The 22,391-nt window shown below is 39.5% G+C and overlaps 1 protein-coding gene across 2 annotated transcripts in view; it reads left to right on the top strand.

The window, feature by feature from the left end:
- The window catches only part of syt7a (synaptotagmin VIIa), a 75,477-nt gene that overhangs the window by 26,754 nt on the left and 26,332 nt on the right, over nucleotides 1-22,391 (top strand). For both annotated transcript variants that reach the window (XM_032524214.1, XM_032524215.1), the window contains exons 2-4: nucleotides 4,219-4,322; nucleotides 19,029-19,108; nucleotides 20,475-20,609. In XM_032524214.1, the coding sequence (XP_032380105.1) occupies nucleotides 4,219-4,322; nucleotides 19,029-19,108; nucleotides 20,475-20,609 (319 nt within the window). The remainder of the gene's footprint in view (nucleotides 1-4,218; nucleotides 4,323-19,028; nucleotides 19,109-20,474; nucleotides 20,610-22,391) is intronic.

Raw genomic sequence — 22,391 nt, forward strand, 5'->3', positions numbered from 1 at the left:
CAGACTCCTGTACAAGGACTGGGGCACTTTGAAGTAGCGATTAGGCTGTGAGCTTTGCACCCAGAGCTTCTGAGGCACTGCCCTCTCCACCTCAGTCAGAGCATAAAGATGCGGTGTGGCAGCTTTGCTGAGTGGACACTGCTCCAGTTCCGCCTGTCCAATTAGCAATTTCTTCTACCCCTGAGGACTGGTCCCTTTCTGCTTGGCTTAGCTCACTGCATGTGGGCCAGATCACCGACGTGTACAGTCCCACTCTCCACAGTAATGCTTGTTGTACTCAATGCTGCTATGCACTAAAAGCACTCCATACTAAAGACTCTGTACCTGTCTACAAGTTCTGCCTCTGTGTCCACATTTAACCTCAGCCGTACTTGGTCTTTGTTGTATTCTTCAGGGTTTATTGCAAGCTCATTTACACCATCACCGTTGCTACTTAACCTGCCATTTATTTTCTCTTTCATGTGCATATAAAAGAGATAGCCACTGAAATCTAAAACAAACAGGTGACTTTCAAGTTCAAGAGTGTTCTGACTTCTAAAAGCTTCTGATCAAAGGGCTCAATGGCTTGTTCAGCTCACTTGTCAGTATCCAGTCCCGCCATTTTAGATGTGATTCATTGCTCTCAAGTATTTTTTATTTACTTAACAGTACAGGTCTTGAGTAAATGTTACAATCCACCACTGCCGTTTGAATATTTCATGCTCAAAGTTTTGTGTTGTTCAAAGTGAAAGATTAATTGAATTGAGTGCTATGATAGCTGTGTTTAGTACAGATGTAAACAGCTATAGTGCTGAAGGTTTGCATATTACATTACATGTCATTTAGCTGACGCTTTTATCCAAACAATTGCTTACGATTACAATTGCTATGTATCAGGGGGATAAGGGGTTAAGTGTCATATCCACACGCCATCACCACCCAAACTATGATGACCATTTATCTGGGAGAAATTGATCACATTGTTACAAAGAGAGTTGTTTGAATGCATCCGTTTATATTGTTGACATGTAACTGTAGCAGAACAAAAATCTCTGGCTCGATCCCAATGGATTAGCAGTCCATATCTCCGCAATACCTCAACACAGTCTATTTCCTTCTTTTCATTGCTCTGCAATGCCTGCACACAGCCTCTGTAGCTGTTAAAGAGGGAGTTATATTCCATGAAGTGGGAATCCAGCTGCCCATTTACTAAGTGTAAAAATGTGGCCTCTGTGGATGCTGCATTTTATTTGGAGGCTTTGTACTCCATCAGCTCTAATGACAGACACAGATCATAAACCATACCACCCTTCACCCCACCCCCCCGACCTTCAGGAAGAGCAAGGGACGTGGGGCCCTACATCAGCTGCTGGCTTTCACGTATCCACTTGACTCTCTAAGCCCTTTAGAAATCTCAACATCCATCACCGAGCCACTAAGAACTCATGCTCCCATAGATGGCCTTAGCTGGAGAACAGTTTCCTTATTTAAGATCCATTGTTACCCTTGCTGATGTAGTGGTATCTAATGGAGTCAACTTTATTGACCTCTCAGTACATATAACCTGTGTCCATTTCTGTACATCTATGAATAGTTATATTCATCATTCATCAGCTGGCTGTGTTTCACTGACCCTCTCAAGTCCAGGAGGGCATGGACGTGTCTTTTTGCTATTAGCAGTCTCTATGACAGTACATAAATAATGTGGGTGTCTTGTAACGACTATTACGCTGATGATATCCATACCTTTACGGTCAGAACAAGATCAGTCGAGTCGAATCGAGTGTTTTCCAGTTGGGAGCAGTTGCTGTTGTCAGGAGATAAACTCATGTAGTGTGTGATGTTTAAGATGTTTACGATTTTAATTTTTCAGGCAATACAAGAGACTCTGGCTGGCTGGAGGACCTGCTTTGGATGAGATGTTGTAGGGTCGCAACTCGATGAAGAGTGTAAACCTTTACTGGAGTTGACTTATGTTTCTTATCCTATGCACCTCGCACACACGCCTCTTGTATATTAAAGCATAAAAGGGTTCGTTAATACATTGTAGCTCAATGAAAAAAAAAGATCATTCAACAGATAATGCCGCTCTTGATCTCTTTATTCCAAAAATCCACTAAGGTGCATAACACAGATGGAAAACTTTGTTGCTCCACTTTGTACCTGAAATCAAAAATGTACTCAAAAAGGCAGGTAAGAAGAAGACTGCTAGCAATTAAACATGAATGTAAACAATGCAGGTTTCAAACTTTTTTAGAAAAACTTGCTTAGCAAATATTTTCTGAGCAGGGAAATGCATTTGTTGAGCAAACACTGAAACTCTGCTTACAATAAAACTCCACAGGGCATCATTAAGTGTCATACATACAAGAGAATTGTATCACTCTGAGAAGATGTAGTAGAGTTGTGAATTAAAGATAATATATAAAGAGTGGAAGGGTTGGCACTGTGTTTGTCTGGCTCAACCAATGTACATTACTGTCCCTCCTTTTCCGCTATCTATTTTGCAAGGGCAACGTTGCTGTATCTGGGGCTTAACACAGCCCAGGATGGCATTTTAACACTTGAAAACAATGGAGGCAGCGGTGGCAACCGCTTGCCTTCTGGAACCAACTTAAGAGGGATAGCATGAATATTGGCAGGTAAAAATAAGCAGTTGGTAACACCATGCTTATTGACAGCCATATCCAGTTTTGCATGAGGATTATAAATACATTTCTTTGATGGTTATGACAGAAATCAGGACAATTAACATAAGAACAGCGGGTAAAATTATTTCACTGAAGACCTACCTTCAGCTCTCCCTAAAGTATACTGTACATTCTCTCATCCACAACCCAAGATTTTCTTTTTTTGTGCCATTTCCACACACATGTCTGTGTTAATGCACTAACTAATTGGTTAATTTGTTACAGTCACACTTAAAATTTGTGTTCTCATGGGATTTTCTCATGGGACTGTCTAACAGTAGACAATCCTTATCTACCCTTCATCAAGTTTGCTGTCCATGGTCTGTGCTGTTCTGTATGAACTTTCACTTTTCTGACTGCAAGTGGCCTCAGGTGTCCTGTCAACTTCAAAACAGTATGGAGGCTGAGTGAAGGCTGTGGAAAACAGTGCTGACCCCCTTCTTGTTTTCCATATGAAACAATTTTACCCACCACTGTTCGTCCTTTTTGAGCTAGTCTGTTCCTAAAAGACATGGTGAGGTGGAGAATAAAGCAAAGATTAGATGGAAGAGTGAGATGAAAAGGCCAGTTGTGACAAGCAAAAGAAGGAAAAGAGACAGCAATTGGGAAGAAGACAAACCCTGTTATTGACAGGAAAGTATGGGTGTTTTTCAGTGTTTGTCACTCAGTGGTGTAAAAATGCATTCTGACACCCGTTTATCACTGTATATTTAGGAATTAGAATTGTTAGAAGGGAAATCACGAATTTGAATACATTTGCATCCTCTCGCTGTGCAAATACCAAAGCTCAATGAGGCTTTATATCCTTGTCATCTAAAGTAAAGGCCACTGAATTGTTTAAAACGTGTGCAACTTGAAATGCAAAGTGCTCACGAGTTTAGATCTACTTATTGTAACAGTATCATAACCAGCATGTAAACAGACACAAGCGCACAGGTGCAGATGTGAATTGTCTCACACACACACACACACACACACACACACACACACACACACACACACACACACACACACACACACAACACAACACACACACACAGAAACACATTATCTCAGCAAAAAGATGTTTTTTTATGACTCTCTTTCAGAGCCACCTCTCTCACTGGGCACCTACTGATACCCATTAATCATGCGCTCTCTTGTATTGTCAGCCCAGCCTTCCTCCCTGTCCTCCCTTCACTTTAAGCCTGTCAGTTAACAAACTTTGACACTATGACAGTGATGTGTGTGCAACTGAGTGATGCCTGGTTATAGCCCTTATTGGAAAGGTATTGAAATGCTCCGGCCTGAGAAAGATGTAGTGAAGAGATTGTATTTCTCAGCTCCTCATGACAGAATGTATAAATGGCAGCTTTGCCTGGCTATTGAATTAGAAGTAGATGGAGAGTTTTGTTTTGGGTTACCATCTTTGACAACATGATTTTTCTGTGGCGTACAATCAGCTCTGTAGCAAAAATACCATGGGAAGAAAATGAAATGAAATTAAGAAAATGAAACCATGGATACATGCAAAAAAAGCATCACTCCTTGTATGTGTTTGTGTGTACAGGCTCAGTGTCCCTCAGTGTATTCCTGGTCTCCCTCGCAGTGACAGTGTGTGCTGTCTGGCTGGTGGCTCTTTGTGGCGTCTGTGGTTGGTGTCAACGCAAGATGGTGAGTTTACACACACACACACACACACACACACACACTCACGCACACACACACACACACACACACACACACTCATGCACACACAAACGCACCCACCCACACACACACACACATGCACACACACACACATACACACACACACACACACACACACACACACACACACACACACACACACTCAAATTTGTGCAAATATTATATGCAGTCTTGTTGAACTGAGAATTTTCTGTTACATGACAGCTATTGTAATGAAGACATATTACCAGTAGTGCAAGAAGTATTCAGATCTTTTAATTGTAATACCATTACAGTGTGAAAAGACTACATTACAAGTTAAAGTCCTTTATTCGAAATCCTACTCAAGTAAACATGCATAAATATAAATAAATACACTTAAAGTATAATAAGTAAAAGTAGCTATACTGCAAAAAAAACACCCCTGTGTAGCACCACCTTCTGGCAGCAGATAAAAGTGTGGTTTTAGTGGTACTGAGTAACTAATTAACATAATTGTAGAGTAATGGCTGACATATTATGTTTGTTATTTATCATTATCATACTATTTAAAGTCAGTGGCTGGATATGATAGTTTTAAAATGACATTTTAATAATACGTGGCACTCACAACATTAAGCGTTTGGAGTGTGGGGAAGAACCATGCGCATGCCCAAAGACGCCTTGTGGGGCTGATTGTATGCTGGGCAAGAACAGGCTTTTAAGATCTTGAGCGTCGTTTTGAAAGGATTAACGTTACCAAACATGAAAGTAGCATGGCAACAATGGAGCTAGAACAGTGACAGTAACCTGTGGTATTGAAAATAAAATTTGACATTGAAGCAACAAATATTGGCACTGAAAAATGTTGAGCTGATATATAAACACATACATCAAAAAGTAATAATCTCAATGTCTTTTTCAATGTCAATCTAAATATTTTTCTTGATGTCTGTGTCTTTTCAGTGACAGTTTTTTTTTTTTACGCTGTCAAGACTTTTTAAATTGTCACTGGTTTTCAGTTTCAACTGTCTGTCTTTTTGGCATAAGGAGGAAGGCCTGAGGGGAGGGACAAATAGGGCGTGGATCACAGGTAATTTACATAGGCTACTGGCGAGAGACTGCACCTCCACAAAAGTATTAATATGATATATTAAAACTGGATATCTGCAATGTCTTCTACTTTTCAAAATAAAAGCTTGCATCTGGAATAAAATACTTAACATAATATCTTTCTTACTTTTACTTTTCAAAGTAAAAGCTTGCATCAACTTTCATGCTAATGAATAAAATACTTGAAACCGATATTTTTTAACTAAACAGTAACGGCAATCATATAAAAAAATATGTCTACAAGATAAATGGAGATATCATACTGATGAAAAAAATACTTATAAAATACTTATACAAATATATGTTTGTCTATAAAATAAATTGCAGATTATAAGCAAACTAAAAATTCCTTCTTTAGCTGCAACCTGGAGCCTCCCATCTCATGCCCTCTCGCCATGCTCACAAGCAATTGTATTTGCAGCAATGTCCCAGTGAAGTGTGAAAACAATATAGAATATAAAAATAAAAAGGAGTCTTGGAAAGAGTGAAACATGTTTTTTTTTTCGTATTTTTGTTCTTGTGTGTGCAGATCCTTATCCCTCCTCAGGAAATCCTGCTTTTAGTTGGCAGAAATGGCTGCGTCGCTGATGCAGGTTTCATCAAATGTACCTTAACATCAGGGACACAGCAATAACGCCAGAAATCAGCAATCTATATGTATGGCTAAAATTGTTAACACTAAACCAGCCTGCTTCTATGTGAAAAAAAGGCAGAGATAAACAGACTTATTTGAGATTTGGAGGTTCTAGGTGAACTTGAGGAAGACATTGCAGATATGCGTTTTTAACACATCTGTGAGGATTCCTGTGCAGGTGCGGTCTCCCGCCAGTAACCTATGTAAAGTTCCTGTAAACCACGCCCTCTTTGTCCCTCCCCTCAGGCCCCTCCTCCCTTTGCCAAAACAGTGACAGAAAATTGACATTGTCAAAATTTTGACAAAGTAAAAAAAAAAAAACTTTCACTGAAAAGACACAGACATCAAGAAAAAATGTAGATTGACAATAAATCATCATAATACATAACAAATGTCAAAGTGAAATAAAATAAAAGGATTGTGAGATTATTACTATATTGTGTTTGTGTTTTATATATCAGTTCAACATTTTTCAGTGCCAATATTTTTTGTTTCAATGCCAAATTTTATTTTCAATACCACAGGTTACTATCACTGTTCTAGCTTAATAGGCAACATGGTAAAAATGATGAAACCAACCTAACTGGCACCCAAATTGACAGCGCAGACACACAGGGGAGCAGTTTAATGGCACGTTAAGGAGAAGAGGTATGGCTCTGTTGGATTATCACTTGTGTTAAACTGTGTGGGAAAATGTGACATAGCGCATTATGTCAAATTATAAAGTTCTGCAATGTTTGTGTTTTGCATCTGTGCAGAGTAGCTAGGCTAGTTGTTGCCCCACCATATTGTTCCACCTAAAACCTGCCCCTGTGACATGTCATTACATAGTGGATGTGGAGCTTGTTTTACCCACTTTTTTTTGTTTACTTTAAAACGATTTTTGCTGCACACATTTTCATTCATTCTTTGGGAATTGAACTGAATCTTTGCATTTTGTGAAATATTGGATAATTTTACCTCTTTGGGCCCCAAACTGTTACTTATGTAAAACTATGTGAAAAGGAAAGAGAGGAATTTTCTCTTTGGTCGAACTGATAACAATTTATTGACATCTAAAACATAGGCTGCATCTCATCTCTTTTATTTGATAGCTCCTCGGTCGGTCCTCGGCTGAACCGGAAGTTGTTCTGTCCGTCCTCCATGAACCGCGACCGAGGAGCGAGCATCAAGGAGGGATCATCGAGGAGCTATAGGTGAGGATAAACGAGAGTAGCCTTCCTGGAAGCCATCCAGCTAAAGGAGTTGCTAACCCTGCCCATAAAAATTCATGGAACACAAGCAGTGCATCTCATAGCTCTTAAATGGCCTCATCGAGTCATCCACTTTCCTCCCTTCCTCTCGTCTTAGTCCCTCCCACCGAGGAGGCACGGGAGAGACGCGAGGATACCATGGGAGGAGAGAGGCAACATGTGTTTTTGGAGGGATGAGACATCCTTTCCACTGAAGCGTCACATGAATCCGTCAGCTGTTTGGGCGGAGGCAGCAACTCCTTCAGCTGCACGGTTTCTGGGAAGGCTGCTCTTGTGTTTTCTCAGCTACAGCTTCTTGATGCTCGCTCCTCAGTCCTCTGCGCAAAAATAAGAGCTTTGAGACGGCCTTTACAAAGGAGGGACAGAACAACTTCCGCTTCAGTTGAGGATCTATCAAATTAGGGTTATGCTATGCAGCCAAGTACGTCTCATCACTCTAAACACATTAACATGTTTCCTCTCTCCTCCCATCATTTCCTCGTGTGTCTCCCGTGCTTCCTTGTTGGGACGGACTAAGACACAAGGAAGGGAGGCAAGTGAAGGAGTTGGGGATTCAATTTATGAGAACTGAGACGTAACCAAAGTCTCGTAGACCTATCTCGACTGCGCTGCAGATGAAGTAGGACAAGCATCCCAAACACTGTTTTTTTTTGAGGGGTTGCAAGCCAAAAGGGTTGGGAACCACTGGTTTAATCCACAATATTGTATGTACTATGCACAATTTATCATATGTTTTCATGTGAAAGTTTACTCTATAATGTAGTGACTATATCTGGCAGATAAAATGTAGAGTGGAGGAAGAAACTAAACAAAATGGAAATACACGGTCACCGGTGGAATATAAGTACATTGGGCTTCCTCAAGTACTGTACTGTCGTAGGCCTACAATTTTGAGGTTGTTAACTTGAGTATTTCCGTTTAATGCTTCATACTTCTACTCTACTACATTTATTTGGAAAGATAAGTTAATTCAGATTCAGATTAATTATTTCAAAATATAAATCAACTCATACATTTAATATATATATATATATATATATATATATATATATATATATATATATATATATATATATATATATATACTGTATATACGGTAATAATATATAAAGTAGTTGAAATTAGGCCCACCTTTACCAGCTGCAACATTAGTAACACTTCTACATTAATGCATCACTAAATATAACTCAGTGATATACTATACATTATTCTGAATTGGGACATTCTGTCTAATGAGTACTTTTTGTACTTTAAGTGTATGTTGATGTTAATACTCTCTTAAGAGTAAGACTTTGAAAGCAGGACATTGCTTGTACGATGTGTAATATTTTTGTTTCACACAGGGATTTTACTTTTGTGAAGTACAAGTACATCAAAATTGTACTTAAACACAATACCTATTTACTTTCTCTGAGTGCATATTCCTGTAGAGAAACAATGGCCACAGTTACACGAGAAAGAGAACACAGATCAAGCAGACTGACCTCTAATAGAGGGCATGTCATTGTGATTATGTGGTATGAAATGTGATTGATTAAAGTGAGGCAACTACTCATTAGGCAGACAGAGCTATATGGCAGAGGGCCACTTCACTTGACTGATTTCTTTTAGATTTGCATGTCTTTAATGTTAATTGATTTCTGATTCCTCCTGTGCTTGTACAACCCACGAGCACAGGTCACATATTTCAAGTTTAATGTTGGCTCGAACTTGTTTTAGCTCGCCATTGCACTGCTGTGAAACTTATTGGTCCACAGATGGCAGGATTTGGCATTGCAGCAAGCTTTACACACCACATGCCTCTCTACATTGTGTCATTTGCATTGCTTGAATCCCCAGAAGGTGACTGTAACCTGTAACCAGGGATGAAATGGTCCGTGCTAAAATGGGACAGTGGTACAGCACAGTTTTTGTATTGTTTGCTTTGCTGGAACGTTGTGTTATATTTGATTCCACTTCAAAGTAAATGGAGCAGCGAATGACTTTTAGGTTCCAGCTGTGGGTGGAGGTAGTTCTGCTCCCAGCACCTTAGAAAGTGCCCTAGGTCCTCTCCTGAGCACTGCTGTAAATGGATCTAATTTCCATCCTGTGACAGTGTTGCGTAGCAGCCACAGAGCAGCCTGCCTGGGATAGGATGATGATCTTTCGAGCTTATGAGCTTGTGAAAGCTCCTATCAACCACATCATCATATACAAGATGATGTGCTTTTTTCTCAGTGGAGATGCTATGTATGTTTTGTTTGACTGGGATAAACGGCAGTCATTTCTATGATGATACATTTATATTATTATTATGTTATTAATTATGCACTAAACGTTGACAAAGCATAAATACTTGTAATCTTGTTAAAATCATTTTTCACAATAAGATAATCTTTAAGGTGTGATGCTTTCTTTATGTGACTATCAACCATGAAGGCGTAGCCGTTATACAATCTGTTTGTGTTACAGAAACTGTCTCCACTTCCTCACTTCCCTTGATCTCTTGATGTTATTTTCCATGGTAGCACTATATTCCCTGAACACGTGATTAAAATGTATATCATTTGCATAAACATGGTTCCCTTCAACTCCCCATTATAGATGCATACTGTATTTAGTATACTTGAAATTCATGCAGGCCTGTTTTCTATGTAAAAATATTTTCTCATTTGGTAAAAAAGTGCTCTGTGGTTAATGCTCATTTTACATAAGTCTACCACAAGCCATGCCATGTCTTAAACTTTCATTTATGATATTTTTAAGTGTACTCTTTGACAGTGTCAGCTTTCATAAGAACAAATGTGTGCCTCAAGCTTCACGTGTCAGATGTGAGTGGGCCCATGCCAGTTTTGGTAATGATTCATAGGTTAATGGACAAGACATTTTGGGTGAGTGTTGCTTTTGGTGTTTTAGCTTTGGCAACCATTGGGATGGGTTTTATTTAAAAAGTCCTCATGTGCAGTCATCCTGAAGCCTCCCTCCTGCTTGTTATTCAAGCCCCCTGGAAAAAACTGTGCATTGAATGCTATCGTCCCCTTCTGCTGCCTGCTAAGTCTGTTTGCTTTTTGCTGTTTATAGATGCATCAGCACGACATTTTTAGAATATGTGCTGAGCCAATAAAACGATTCTCTAAGCAATTTAACATTTTTTACTCAGGTTTCACAGCAAGTATTCTTCTATATTGATTGATTATGTTTGGTTTTATGTTGGCCTTTACACATTTTTTTTGTAATCAGAGACATAGGTGTTAACCACAATAACAAAACAAATGGTACTATGGTTAGTAAGCTGCTGCGTTGTGGGGCTGATGATTGTCAGCAGGGGCTCGTGTTGTAGGTGCTGGATGGGATTTTCAGATATCAGAGGTGGTGCAGCTAACATCTGTTTGAGCAGCAGTGGCTGTTTGGCATTCGAAAACCCTCTGCTTCCTCCTGTAAGCCCTGTGCCGATTGATCCATGACATGGTTGTGAGTTGAGATTGTACCTGACCAGATTCACAGCTTGATTTATCCCTGTATCAACAACCTTCAGAATTTTGGTTGCATTAACTGGGAGATAGGAGTTCACAGTTGTTAGGAAGATCATAGTAACTATTCCAATCAGAGAACAGAGAAGATGTGATAATAATTATAGAATGTTGGGAAACCATTGGGAATATTAGAATAAGAGCACATTACTTGGATCCAAAGCCTCAACCTGCCACGTTTAAGTGACTGATGTTGGCAGTGTTCCCAGTGATATGTGAACTTGATGTCTCTCCGATTACATGCTTATTTTTGGGGGCTTTTACCTTTTATTAGTGACAGTGGCTAGACAGGAAAGGGGGAGAGAGAAGGGGGATGACATGAAGCAAAGGGCCACAGGTTGGATTTAAACCTGGGCCGCTGCAGGACTCAGCCTACATGAGGGGAACGCTCTTACTGGGTGAGCTAGAGGCAGTCCCTTAAATGCTTTTATTGATAATGATTGATGACATGATTTTTTGATGTAAGAGAATTCAACACAAGAACACAGGTATGAAAAATATTGTTTTGGCAGATGCTGAAAATGAATGATCGCCTGATTATAGCAGCGGACAACCATTTTAATAGTGCACTCTTCTCTAATTATGGTGTGATATGGGTAATATTGAGCGAGCATGTAGGCTCATGCTGCCAGCTAATTCACAGCAAACAAACACAGCTGGGTGTTGGAAGGCAGTGCACTGCCAACTGAGACAGAGAGAGTGGTAGTTTCACTCCGTCTCCTCTCATCTCTGGATTTTTCAAGAAAACCCTCAGCCTCACCCTAGGCAGCCTGAAGCCAAGTCTTTTCTCACTCATATGCAATCCTGTGTTAAAAAAACTGGGCCCTGTACATATCTAGCCTCAGTGGAACCCCTTCCCTATTGCATCCATCCATTTGGACGCCTGTACAAATAACTGAATCAGTAAATAAACACATTTATCTGTAGCGGTTATTAGGCTAATAATTATTAATTAGGGATTAAGTGTTTATAACTCATTAAATATAGCCTATTTCAGCCAACTTTTGTCAACATACTGTTTACTGTGTAAATCTTTCACTAACATTTTTCTTTACTTTGTCAAACATTTATTTCATATACATAAGACAATGGTGGAAATGACAAACCATGTTTTTTTGGACAGTTTCCTGAGAAAGAATTACTGTATTCACTGGAAATATGTTTTTATTTGCATCAAGGCAAATCCGTTTTCAAATTGCTCTGTCTGATGCAACACACAGGTAGCAAATTAAAATTTCAGTAAGCAAAAGGTACAATCCATATACTGCATATACATAAAAGATAGCTCAGTGTTATATCTGATCCTGCTATTGTACAAGATAATACAGGATGTAATATTAAATAACAACTCACTCTGACATCTCTCCATTAGTGCATGTGTGTGTAATTCAGGCCTATGTGTAAATTGTGTAAAAACAACAGTGAAAGTTTAAATTGTAATTTCCCCTTGTGGGACTAATAAATGATACACTAATATTAACCTTAATCTTAACTTAGTCTAAATTATAAAACTTTTCTGATGCTGCTCAAGATTTAATTTCATCAGTAGTTTTTGTAAACATAATAGTAAAACTGATCAACATGGCTGAAAGCCTGTAATAGAGGCTCTATATTTATCTGGCCAACAGTAATAGTTTACCCATATTGCTAATAACTAACAAATATTTTTCAATTTGCTTGATTTCTAGGCTTTTTGTGCACCCTCCGTATGTTAGGGCCCCCCACTACGACACACCTGCTCATGTACTGCACTATACATCAGTAATGTCATTTAAAACACTCTCTTTTGGGATTTAATTATTAAAAAGTGTTAGTGGATTGTTGTTTTTTTTGGTCCAAGTTGAGACTTGCTGCGATTCGTCTCATAATTGGTTCATCATATCAATTGGAGCTATTTTGTACTTGTGGCTCAGAGCCAGACAGCACTGAAAACTTGAATCGAGTGAGACCCTTAGTAGCTTAACAAAAAGACAGCTGGTTTAAATTAGAAGTATTTTCAAGGGTATTTGAGCAGAGGATGAAGGGGGCAATTGCTCACTCATTCATTAGTATGCTTTAACCCTTATTTGTGGTATAGAGCAGAGAGTGTGTGTGTGTGTGTGTGTGTGTGTCTGTCGTCTCGTAGTTTGTGTGTGTCATCTGTGTCTGTTGTGTGTGTCTGTGTTCTGTTTTTTCTTTCTTTTAAAAATATTCTGAAAGTTGAAAACTAAAAAAATCAATACTATTCAGATGCTAAAATTATCATTTAAATTGACTGTTTAATAAATATGTTGGCTAATGTTAATTAATCTCCCTCATCTTATCTTAGGGAAGAGTGACAGTCTGTAGCTGGAAATTGGAAGGACAAGAAATAGTTTTAACATGACATTAAAATCGATATCCAATTAGCCAAAGCGCTAATGTTAACATTAGTGTTGCAAGTTATAGTACCGTTAGCTTAGCAGGGAGCTTCATGGAGAAAGCTATAGTTTATGTTTTCTGCTCTAGCTGTCAGTCGACTTTGACTTCATATACTACTTTCTAACAGCTGTATTCTCAGCAGAGGTGAAAAGTAACGAAATACATTTATGATTTATATCAATTTGAATGAGACTTTCAGTGTATGTGTGAGTCATTAGACTTTTCCTAGAAGTTTGTGGTGGACAAACATTTAGTCAGTTAAAGCCTGATTTGCGCAACATCACTTGCAGTTTGTTTAAATTTATAGCGCCCCCTGGTGTTCAATTTGAATGAAACTTTCAGGACGTGGTTCAAGTACTTTTGAAGACATATCCTGAGAGATTTGTGATGATTGGACAATGACTATGTGATTTATAGTAAAATGTGTGTAATGCCACTCACATCTTGCACTTGTATTGTGTAGTGGCGTATGTATATACAACTGTATTTGTAGGGCACTTATCTGAACCTACCCTGTGAGTTTTGTGATGATTGGCCTTACGTTTGCTGATTTGTCTTCATTTATGTCCAGAGCCACGCCCCTTTCAAAGTTCATTGGTTAATAACTTGTAATTTAGATATGGACATGCTTTATACAACTTGTAATAAGCTTGATCCATTGATGGTTCACTGAAAATGTTGTGGCAGTTGGAGCTACGGTGGTAGGAAGAGATCTCAAAAATGTGTTTTAGGGTTCTACCACTTCGCGGTTTGAACCCTAAAAATCCCACTATGGCAACGCCAAGTGGGTCTTAGTTGGATTTTTGCGAACAAATGCAGCATTTGTGCGAACAAATGCAGCTTCTTCCTCTCTGGTTGCAAGTTGCAATTAAAAAGAAGTAGGAGAAGAACTTAATATACAGTCTATGGTCTGACCACTGTGTCCGCAAGCCGCAAATTGAGAGGGAGTGTCACTCCCCAATGTAAGTCGAGTGCAGATTTGAGTTGCGCATGCGTCACTTTGCGACAAGTGAAGATGTGAGTTGCCACAAGCAGCATACAAGATGCTAACGACAGACTTCTGTAATATCAGAATACTTAACGAAGTTTGTTCACTACTGAACATGAGATGCTAAATCTGAGCATGCGGAATTAACATCTGCATTCGACCAGAGCTGGACTGACTCGACTCTCATCGGGTATGACACGTAATGCCGTTAACCGTTTTAAATCTGAGCATGCGCAACTCAAATCTGCACTTGACTTACCTTACTTGTTATCCCTCAAAAATGTCAGCTCACGGGAAAGAAAGAAATAGGTTGATACAGAGTGCAGAGTTTTCAACCAAACATGGACTTCTAAGTATGTATTTACTGAAGTCAAAGGTAAAGCTGGGTGCTTAGTTTGTGGAGAACAGAGCGCTGTGTTAAAGAATTATAATTCACCAAAAACAGTAAGCCATTTTCTGAAGGGGAGTGTATTAAAGAGTGTTTGGTGGACTCTTCTGCACAAATATGCCCAGAGAAAAAAAAGAGACATTTGAGAATGTGCCACATGAAACATATACAAATATAAACACATAAAATTAACATTGAGCAGAATTGAATTTAACCCATTGGTGGGCCTCCACAACAGTCCCTCTTTCTCATGTGGCCCCTTGGGAAAAATAATTGCCCACCCCTTCCGTAGGACAACGTATGTAGGAGACTGGATAAATTAATTCACAAACATCTAATTAGCTCATACAGGCTACTTAGGTGTGTAAAAGCTAGCTGTTAGTCTGGGTTATGAACATTGGGATCTGTCACTGCCTGACGAGAGTCAAGTACAGATTTGAGTCACTTTGCAACGTGTGCAAATGTGAGTTGCAACAAGTAGCCTAGAAGATGCGTGAGACTTCTGTAATGTCAATACAGTAAAAATCGACCTACTTAACAAAGTTTGTTTACCGCTGGCTACAAGCTAGCAATCAAACACAACAAAGGCTGTCACTTGAATGGCTTTTTTGAGCTATCGTTAGCAATCAATCATAGATAGCTCAAACGTTTTTTAAATGATTTCCATCTTCTGTTATTGTTTGTAATGAGAAAAGTTTATTTTATGGATTTCACAAATTTCAGTATGACACGTTATGCCGTTAACCGTTTAAATCTGAGCATGTGCAACTAACATCTGCACTTGACCAGACTTACATTGGGCAGTGACGGGGTCTAACCCATTAATGGACTCAAAACAAGTGATTTGGCCTTGATTGGCATTATAACTGTTTATGTTTGATAAGAAAAGAAGGATGGCCCTCAGAACTAACAACAAGTGTGGTACTTTCACTTTCAATTGATTGTTTAAAACGTTTTATAGGATGGTCTGAACTAAAAGTGCACATTATACCTAAGGGTCTTAAATGTCATGTTTGACATATGTTGTTATTACATGTGTACATGTTTTAGATGTACATAGTTTTTTTACTTGTAGATGAGTAATATTAAAGTATTGGTACTTTTACTTGAGTACAATATTTTAGTACTTTTTCCACCTCTGATTCTCAGTAACGTGACAATCTCCAAAAAAAGAAAGAAACAGGTTGCTTATTAATCACTAAAATTGTAGTGACAGGCTGTCACTGACAGCACCGTTTGGCTTAGTTATTAATGTCATTAGCGTCGTGGCAAACACTATTGTTACTTAGTTTAAGACAAATTGTTTCGGCTGTGATTTCTAACATGATGTCATTATGCTAACCGAGCACTGTTAGCCAACAGAGCCGTTTCACCGCACTTTCACCGTTTTATTAGTTCTCTGTTGATTTGTGTTTGTCGCTGTTTGCGTGTGGTGGAAAATGAACGTTAACAAAGTTGCGCACGATGCGCCATGACGTAGGTCCCGTTCAAGCCCACTCTTATTTAGAAGTCCCTCTAATGGACAGAACGTGTAACAACAACCACACTTATAGTGGCATTGACAATGCTTAAACCTGTGTTATGTTGAGTAGTGTTGTGTGTGCGCGCGTGTCCATAATTGTTTTCACATCCAATCCACTCAGGACTTCCTGTCACTTATTATTTCTCTCAGTTCACCTTTCACATCTGTATTTCCTCCCATGTCTTTGTTTCACATACCATCCTGCACTGTCCGTGTTATCTTCTCCTTCTGCCAGTTTTTTTAAAAATAATTTAATTTCTATTTTCAGCTCTTTCTGTACTGGACTCTCACTCATCTTATGTTGCTGCCCACTTTCCTAAAACCTTTACGATAGCATTGAATGATACATGAGTTCCCTTTTGATAGCTTGTCCTTGCCTGACAGAGATTGAAACAGCTTTGCCTCTCCAGAAATTGCTGTACAAGAGTACAGTATGCTTATGGGAAATCTTTTTTTTTGGGGGGGGGGGTAGAGTCTACCTTCTGGGCATGCAGATGTTTTGAAGCTTTAATGGTGGATTGTATGCATCTTCGTGTTTTCAAAATGAACTAAATGATGAGCTAATTTAATGTACTTGCCAGCATGCTAATGATAAGTGCTATTAAATGCCTAAAGCGGATTATAAAAGACTGTGAATGGTCTCTATATTGTTGGCTGAGAACATGTTGTGATGTGTTCAGTATAAAGACTTCCTTGTCTATGATAGTTTATGAAGAGACTGTTAATCTAGTGTGTTCAGTGCTCGAATTATAAACACACCTCCTGATTGCAGCTGTTTAACTAGTCACTCCTGTCACATCAATGTTTATTCAATTGTTGACCTTTCTATTTTAGGTTGGTGCTGATTATACAATAGATGAGCAGTTTTGTTTCAGTGTGTGTGATTGATATCACTTTTGCTCAGTAGTGCCATTGTGGGCGATATCATTTTTGCACAGCAGTGCTATTGTCAACTCTGGCTTTGTAACAAGTCCAACAATATCCAAATCCATGATATCAAAGGTGTGGACCATAGTTTGAAATGATAGATGTGGTCTCTGGACATTATGGAGTCTACATCAGTCCGCCTGGTCTGAAGCTTGGTATATAAGCTGTTGCACAATTTGCATTTCCACAGACTTTTGATATTTATGAGCATTGCATGCATCATACATAGATATGAGTCAATTCATTCTCTGTCCGAAACTCATACATAATCTCGGATTTTTACTGCTTGTCTTTATGGGTTTTGTGTTTACGAAGACATGTTGAATCTGTCCAGGTGTGACTGCTGGGCATATGTTGCCCAGCCTTAAAGAAAACGGTCTATTTAGAGTCGACAGGTGGTCACAAAGATTTTTGCAGACACCTCTTGGTGCTGATCTGGTTACCACCAGAGGGAAAGGTATATTCTACTGCTTACCGACTAATGGTGCTCATTGGTCAAGTCTAGAATTCTGACTAGCTTAATCCGTTGCTTTGAGTTAACACATGTAAATCCACTGGTCCAGCCGATACTTGTGTCTAAAAATTTTCATTTGGCTGATGTTGATAAAGATTTGCCGATGTTTGTTGTTTCCTTTTGCACAAGGTAAACAAAATAAATCACATTATAATTTTTATTTTAACCATCTTCATCACGCTAACTGTGAATGAGAAGAAATTCCCAACCATTAGCAGCACGGTGCCCCAATGGTTAGCACTGTGGCCTCACAGCAAGAAGGTACTCAGGTTGTCCACGCGAGATCCACGTGAGGTCTAGCAAGGCTTATTATGAAGGCTCAATACAAGAGTAAAGTAGAAGCAGGGACGTTGCCTAGTCCAAGATCTTCATTCCAGGCCCCCAGGAAGTGCACCAGGCTTTGAAGAAAATTGAACAAATTGGCCAAATGGTGGAATTACAACGTCATGTTAAAGCCTTTTGGCTCAAAAAGACTTTTCCCATAGACTAACATGGCAAAAGAGATGTCAGTGGACACATTTTTTGTGTGTCACAACCCCTGCGAAAAATCTCTTTTCACTGTCCAAATTTGATCCATTTGGTTTGATAACATTTGGAAAGTCTAGAAGAGCCGCATGATTAAATCCCCATTCAAGTTAGTGGAGCGCTAAACCGGACATATCCAGCTCTATGGGCCGCATAATGCAGAAGCCGAGATCTGGAGCAACTCTCATAGGAACGCTGTATCCAGTTCTCATAATGCATCCATGCTCCAGTCCCAGACTTAGTGCTCAACCCCCAACAAGCAAACTACAGGAAATTGCCCTTTAACTTAAGATCCAATTGTCCAAGCCAAAACACGGTGGCAGCTCAATGTGTTTTTCTCCCATTCATTTCCTGGGCTGGAGAATCCTCGCCTATCCTTGATGTGTATCAAAGCAACACTTTCAGGGAAGCATGCGTGGTTTTTGGGGTGGCAGGACAGCTTTAGACTGATACCCTTCCTGTCCAACTTGTAGCAAAGTGTCAATAGAGATTACTTGCATTGTGACACGTGTGAAACACCTTTAACTGTAATGAGCTTTTCCAGTAGAATGCGCCCAGCAGACCTCACTTTTCGAAGCCTTTAAATTGCTATTATTTCCATGGTTACAGCAGGTCATGGTCTAGCTATTTGAAATCAGGCTGTTGCAAGATTTTTCTAGCAGCTTCTTTCCAGTACCCAGCGGATTACCTTAAAGAGGCAATTGCCATGTAAATTTCAGGGTGGTGCGAATGATAATCATAGTCAGAAATGGCTCTCCACATCCGATTTGATTTGACTTTGATTATTGTAGTCAGGAGACCATCAGGTAAAGACTAATTGTACAGTGTTCTTGAGATAATAGGAGAGACATTTACTATTGAAATTAGTATAGTGAAAACATGGCTTCAAAGGACAAATCTAAGCTAACCTTTTGTTTCTTTGCTCTCTGTCATGTTAAGGGGAAGAGGAATAAGCCAGGAGTAGAAACGGCAGACACTCCAGACTTGGCACGTGCGCGAGGGGAGAAGAAAGCCATCAAGTAAGTGCCTGGTAGCTGGTTGGTGTAGAATAATCTGGTGATAATGTACTCCATTTGTTTCCGCTTTGAGGCTCATGATCTACAACACCACACAAACCAGGCAGAAAATGAGGCCTGTTGTTTTATCTTGAAGAGCACAATCTCCACAAGAGAATGTTGGGGTGGACTTTAAATGAAAGGTTAGTAATTTAATTAGTATAGATTAAATCTGCATTATTTTACCTGTGAAGCTTGTGGGTGGACGAGCCTGCTCCTGCACATATTTTATGGGTCGTGAGTTAGGTATCCCTTAAGTGCAGGCCTTTTGCATTGCTTAAAATGGTGCAGGTTTAAGTAAACGGAGGGGTGCTTGAACATTTTTTGTGAAATTGTTCATTGGCGTACAAATGTTTGGGAGGATTTTTTACAGGGCTCAAACTAAGATTAAGGTATTTTATGTTCTTGATGAAACAAGGCTATAGTTCAGTAACAGAAAATGTCAGCTTTGAAATGTTAAGTACGATACTTTGTTCCACAAAATGCCTCGATTAACCTGCACATCACTTCTCTTTTATAGCCTGCTGCCGTCTCAGCTATGTCTTGTGTTTACTTTTAATTTTCTGTTTTATTTTACAAGCACTTAACATGTGAATGTATTCTAACTTAAGTCCCTCAGTCTCTTAATTTTTGCATTTTCTTTCTCACTTGCTCCAGCAGCATTGGTGTGCTCAATTGGTCATTTCAGCTTCAAACTTCTCTTTGTGCACTGCCTTTCTCTCCTGCACTGTCCCTGTGCTTACAACTCTGGCAACTGCTGTGTGACTTGTATGACATCAGTGATTCTGCTCACCTTTTCCTCCTCTACTTTGACTGTCTGAGATTTAGCTCTCTGCCTTGTGTCTCATGAGTTCATGTGTTCTCACTGCTCACGCTGAGGATATGGGCCAGACTTCTTAATGTTTCCTCAAATGTGTTTCATCAGTGGTGATGTGCCAGATGATCAAAATGTAATCACATGCTGTATGTATTCATTAGATTATGACTTCCTCTTTTCTTGCTTCTCCTTCTTTATCTCTCTGTGTCTTTGCTACAGCACATTGCTTTTATGAAAAGCTTTTTGTGAATGCCTTTTTCCCCCAGGCTGTCCTTTTTTATTTTTTTAAATCAAACCACTATGATGATTTGTCACCTTAAGGTGGAAAACGTTAATATGGGCCTGTTTTGTTTTAAACTCCCATTCAGTGAAGGTGGAAGACCAGCGATCTTCCTCAAACCAAGCCATCACAAAAAAGCAGCAGCAAAGCAGGAGCGACTGTTGCAAATGGTTGGTTGGGCCAAGGCTGTCCATAGTTGTGTTATTCTGACCTGTCTCTCTCTTTGGCCACAGCGATCTAGACAGAGACTTTTGGAATAACAATGACAGCAGCACAGTGCAGCAGAGGTGGAGCTCCTATCCGCCCAAGGAGTTCGTACTAAACATTTCTCCCTATGCCCCATATGGAGATCCTCGCCTCACACTCAAGTGAGTCTTGGTCCAAGGTTGGTAAGAGACTTCCCCCTGAGCAGGGCTGTAATGAGGCAGGGGCAGTGCCACGCTCCCCTTTGCCTTCTCTCTTTCCTTTCCTTTCTTTTCCTTTAGTTCCTTCCCTTCCTTGCATTCCTCTCCTCTCCCATTTACACACCACCCTTTTCTATTTGTGCAGTCATCACCACAGGCCTCAAATTGAACCATCAGATGTGGATGTTATAATGCCTGACAGCTTATTAAATCCACCAAGTTTCTTTATTTTCCTGAGGACAAAGTTTTCTCATGAGTAACTGGGGATATTTAGCCAAAGGCCTATAGAAAAAGCCCTATCTATAAATGTCATAGTGTTTCAATATATGCACAATGTCTTGACTTATTATTGCTGTATAATGCAATTTCCATCAAAAACAGTAATAACAACAGCAGTAATAACCCACCTAATGTTAGAACACTGGAGGGCACAAATGGTTACAAATGATTAGTCATAATCTGCTTTACAAAATAAGAGTGTAGAAAATGTCATACATACACATTACAGCATCCCTACAACAACCATTTGACTATTACTGCAGCATCAAAGCAGCACAGCCTTGTAACCTCCCCGGGCTAATTTCTGCCACTACTCCTCACATCGAGGCGCATGTTCAGATGTCCCTCTACTCCCTACAGCCCTGCTGGTCCCACTAACTCCTGACCTCTAACCTCTCACCTCTTTCCCATGGGGCTGTGACCATGGAGACGGACAACCCTTGTACCTTTTCTCTCCAAAAGATGTGTATACTTTAACCCACCTCTGTAATCTGTGTATCTCCCTGTCCTTTGCTTGTGTGAACTAATATTGTTGTGGAGGGTTGACCGTTAAACCAGGTTGCAGTGTGGTGCCAGTGTTCACCTGTGGTTTACATCCATCTTTGGCTTCTCTCTGTTCCCCATCAACCTAATCTCTAATGTGTACTGCACTAACATTGTAGCACTTGAACTGTGTCTACTGTCTATTGCATTGGGAGATAAGGCAACAGTGTTTTCACTTTAAGCAATTAATGCATTTTTCATTCACTAGGCACTTGAATCCACTAAAGCAGTAGAAAGGTCCTATACCTATCTCCCTCCGGGCACAGTGAAGGCTCTAAGCTTAGACATCCTGCTACCAGGCATCTGTCTGATAAACTGTTTAATAACTGGTCATCTTAAATAGACTTAGCTGTTGAGGACTGTGTGTTAAATTGCATGGAGAAAGGAGCCAGCAGTGTGCTTATGAACACGATGGATAAATGGATTGCTGTCTGAAAACTCTGCCTGAAGATGATTGCTTCTGATCTCAGGAAACCAGCTTCAGACCCAAAAGTACATTTTTTATTTTGTAACCCTCAAAGTTGACATTTATTGTCTGAAACGCTGTCCTGTCTCTCCAGCGGGACAAAAAAAATGAGCTTTTTGGGCTTTATGTTAAAATGTATCAGTAGCATAATTTTATCAGTAGTGTGTGAGCCAGTAAAAACACACATTTAATTAAAATAAGTAAACATGAAGATATTTTTACGACCTCCTGACTCTAACCAATAATATGCCACTAAAGCCAACAGACAGATAGGAATTACTTCCAGTTTGAGATTCTCTCGAGATCAGCAGCTTTCAATCTCTGTAATGACACTGGGCCTCATTTATCAAGCAGGTTACCTTCCTCTGCACAATCATTCTCCATGTAAGGATTAATTGGATTGGACATCAATACTATCATTTTTCAATGTTGAACTTGTTACATATTTGATGTCAGCA

This window comes from Etheostoma spectabile, chromosome 8 (genome assembly GCF_008692095.1).
Source record: "Etheostoma spectabile isolate EspeVRDwgs_2016 chromosome 8, UIUC_Espe_1.0, whole genome shotgun sequence".
NCBI classification, from domain to species: Eukaryota; Metazoa; Chordata; class Actinopteri; order Perciformes; family Percidae; genus Etheostoma; species Etheostoma spectabile.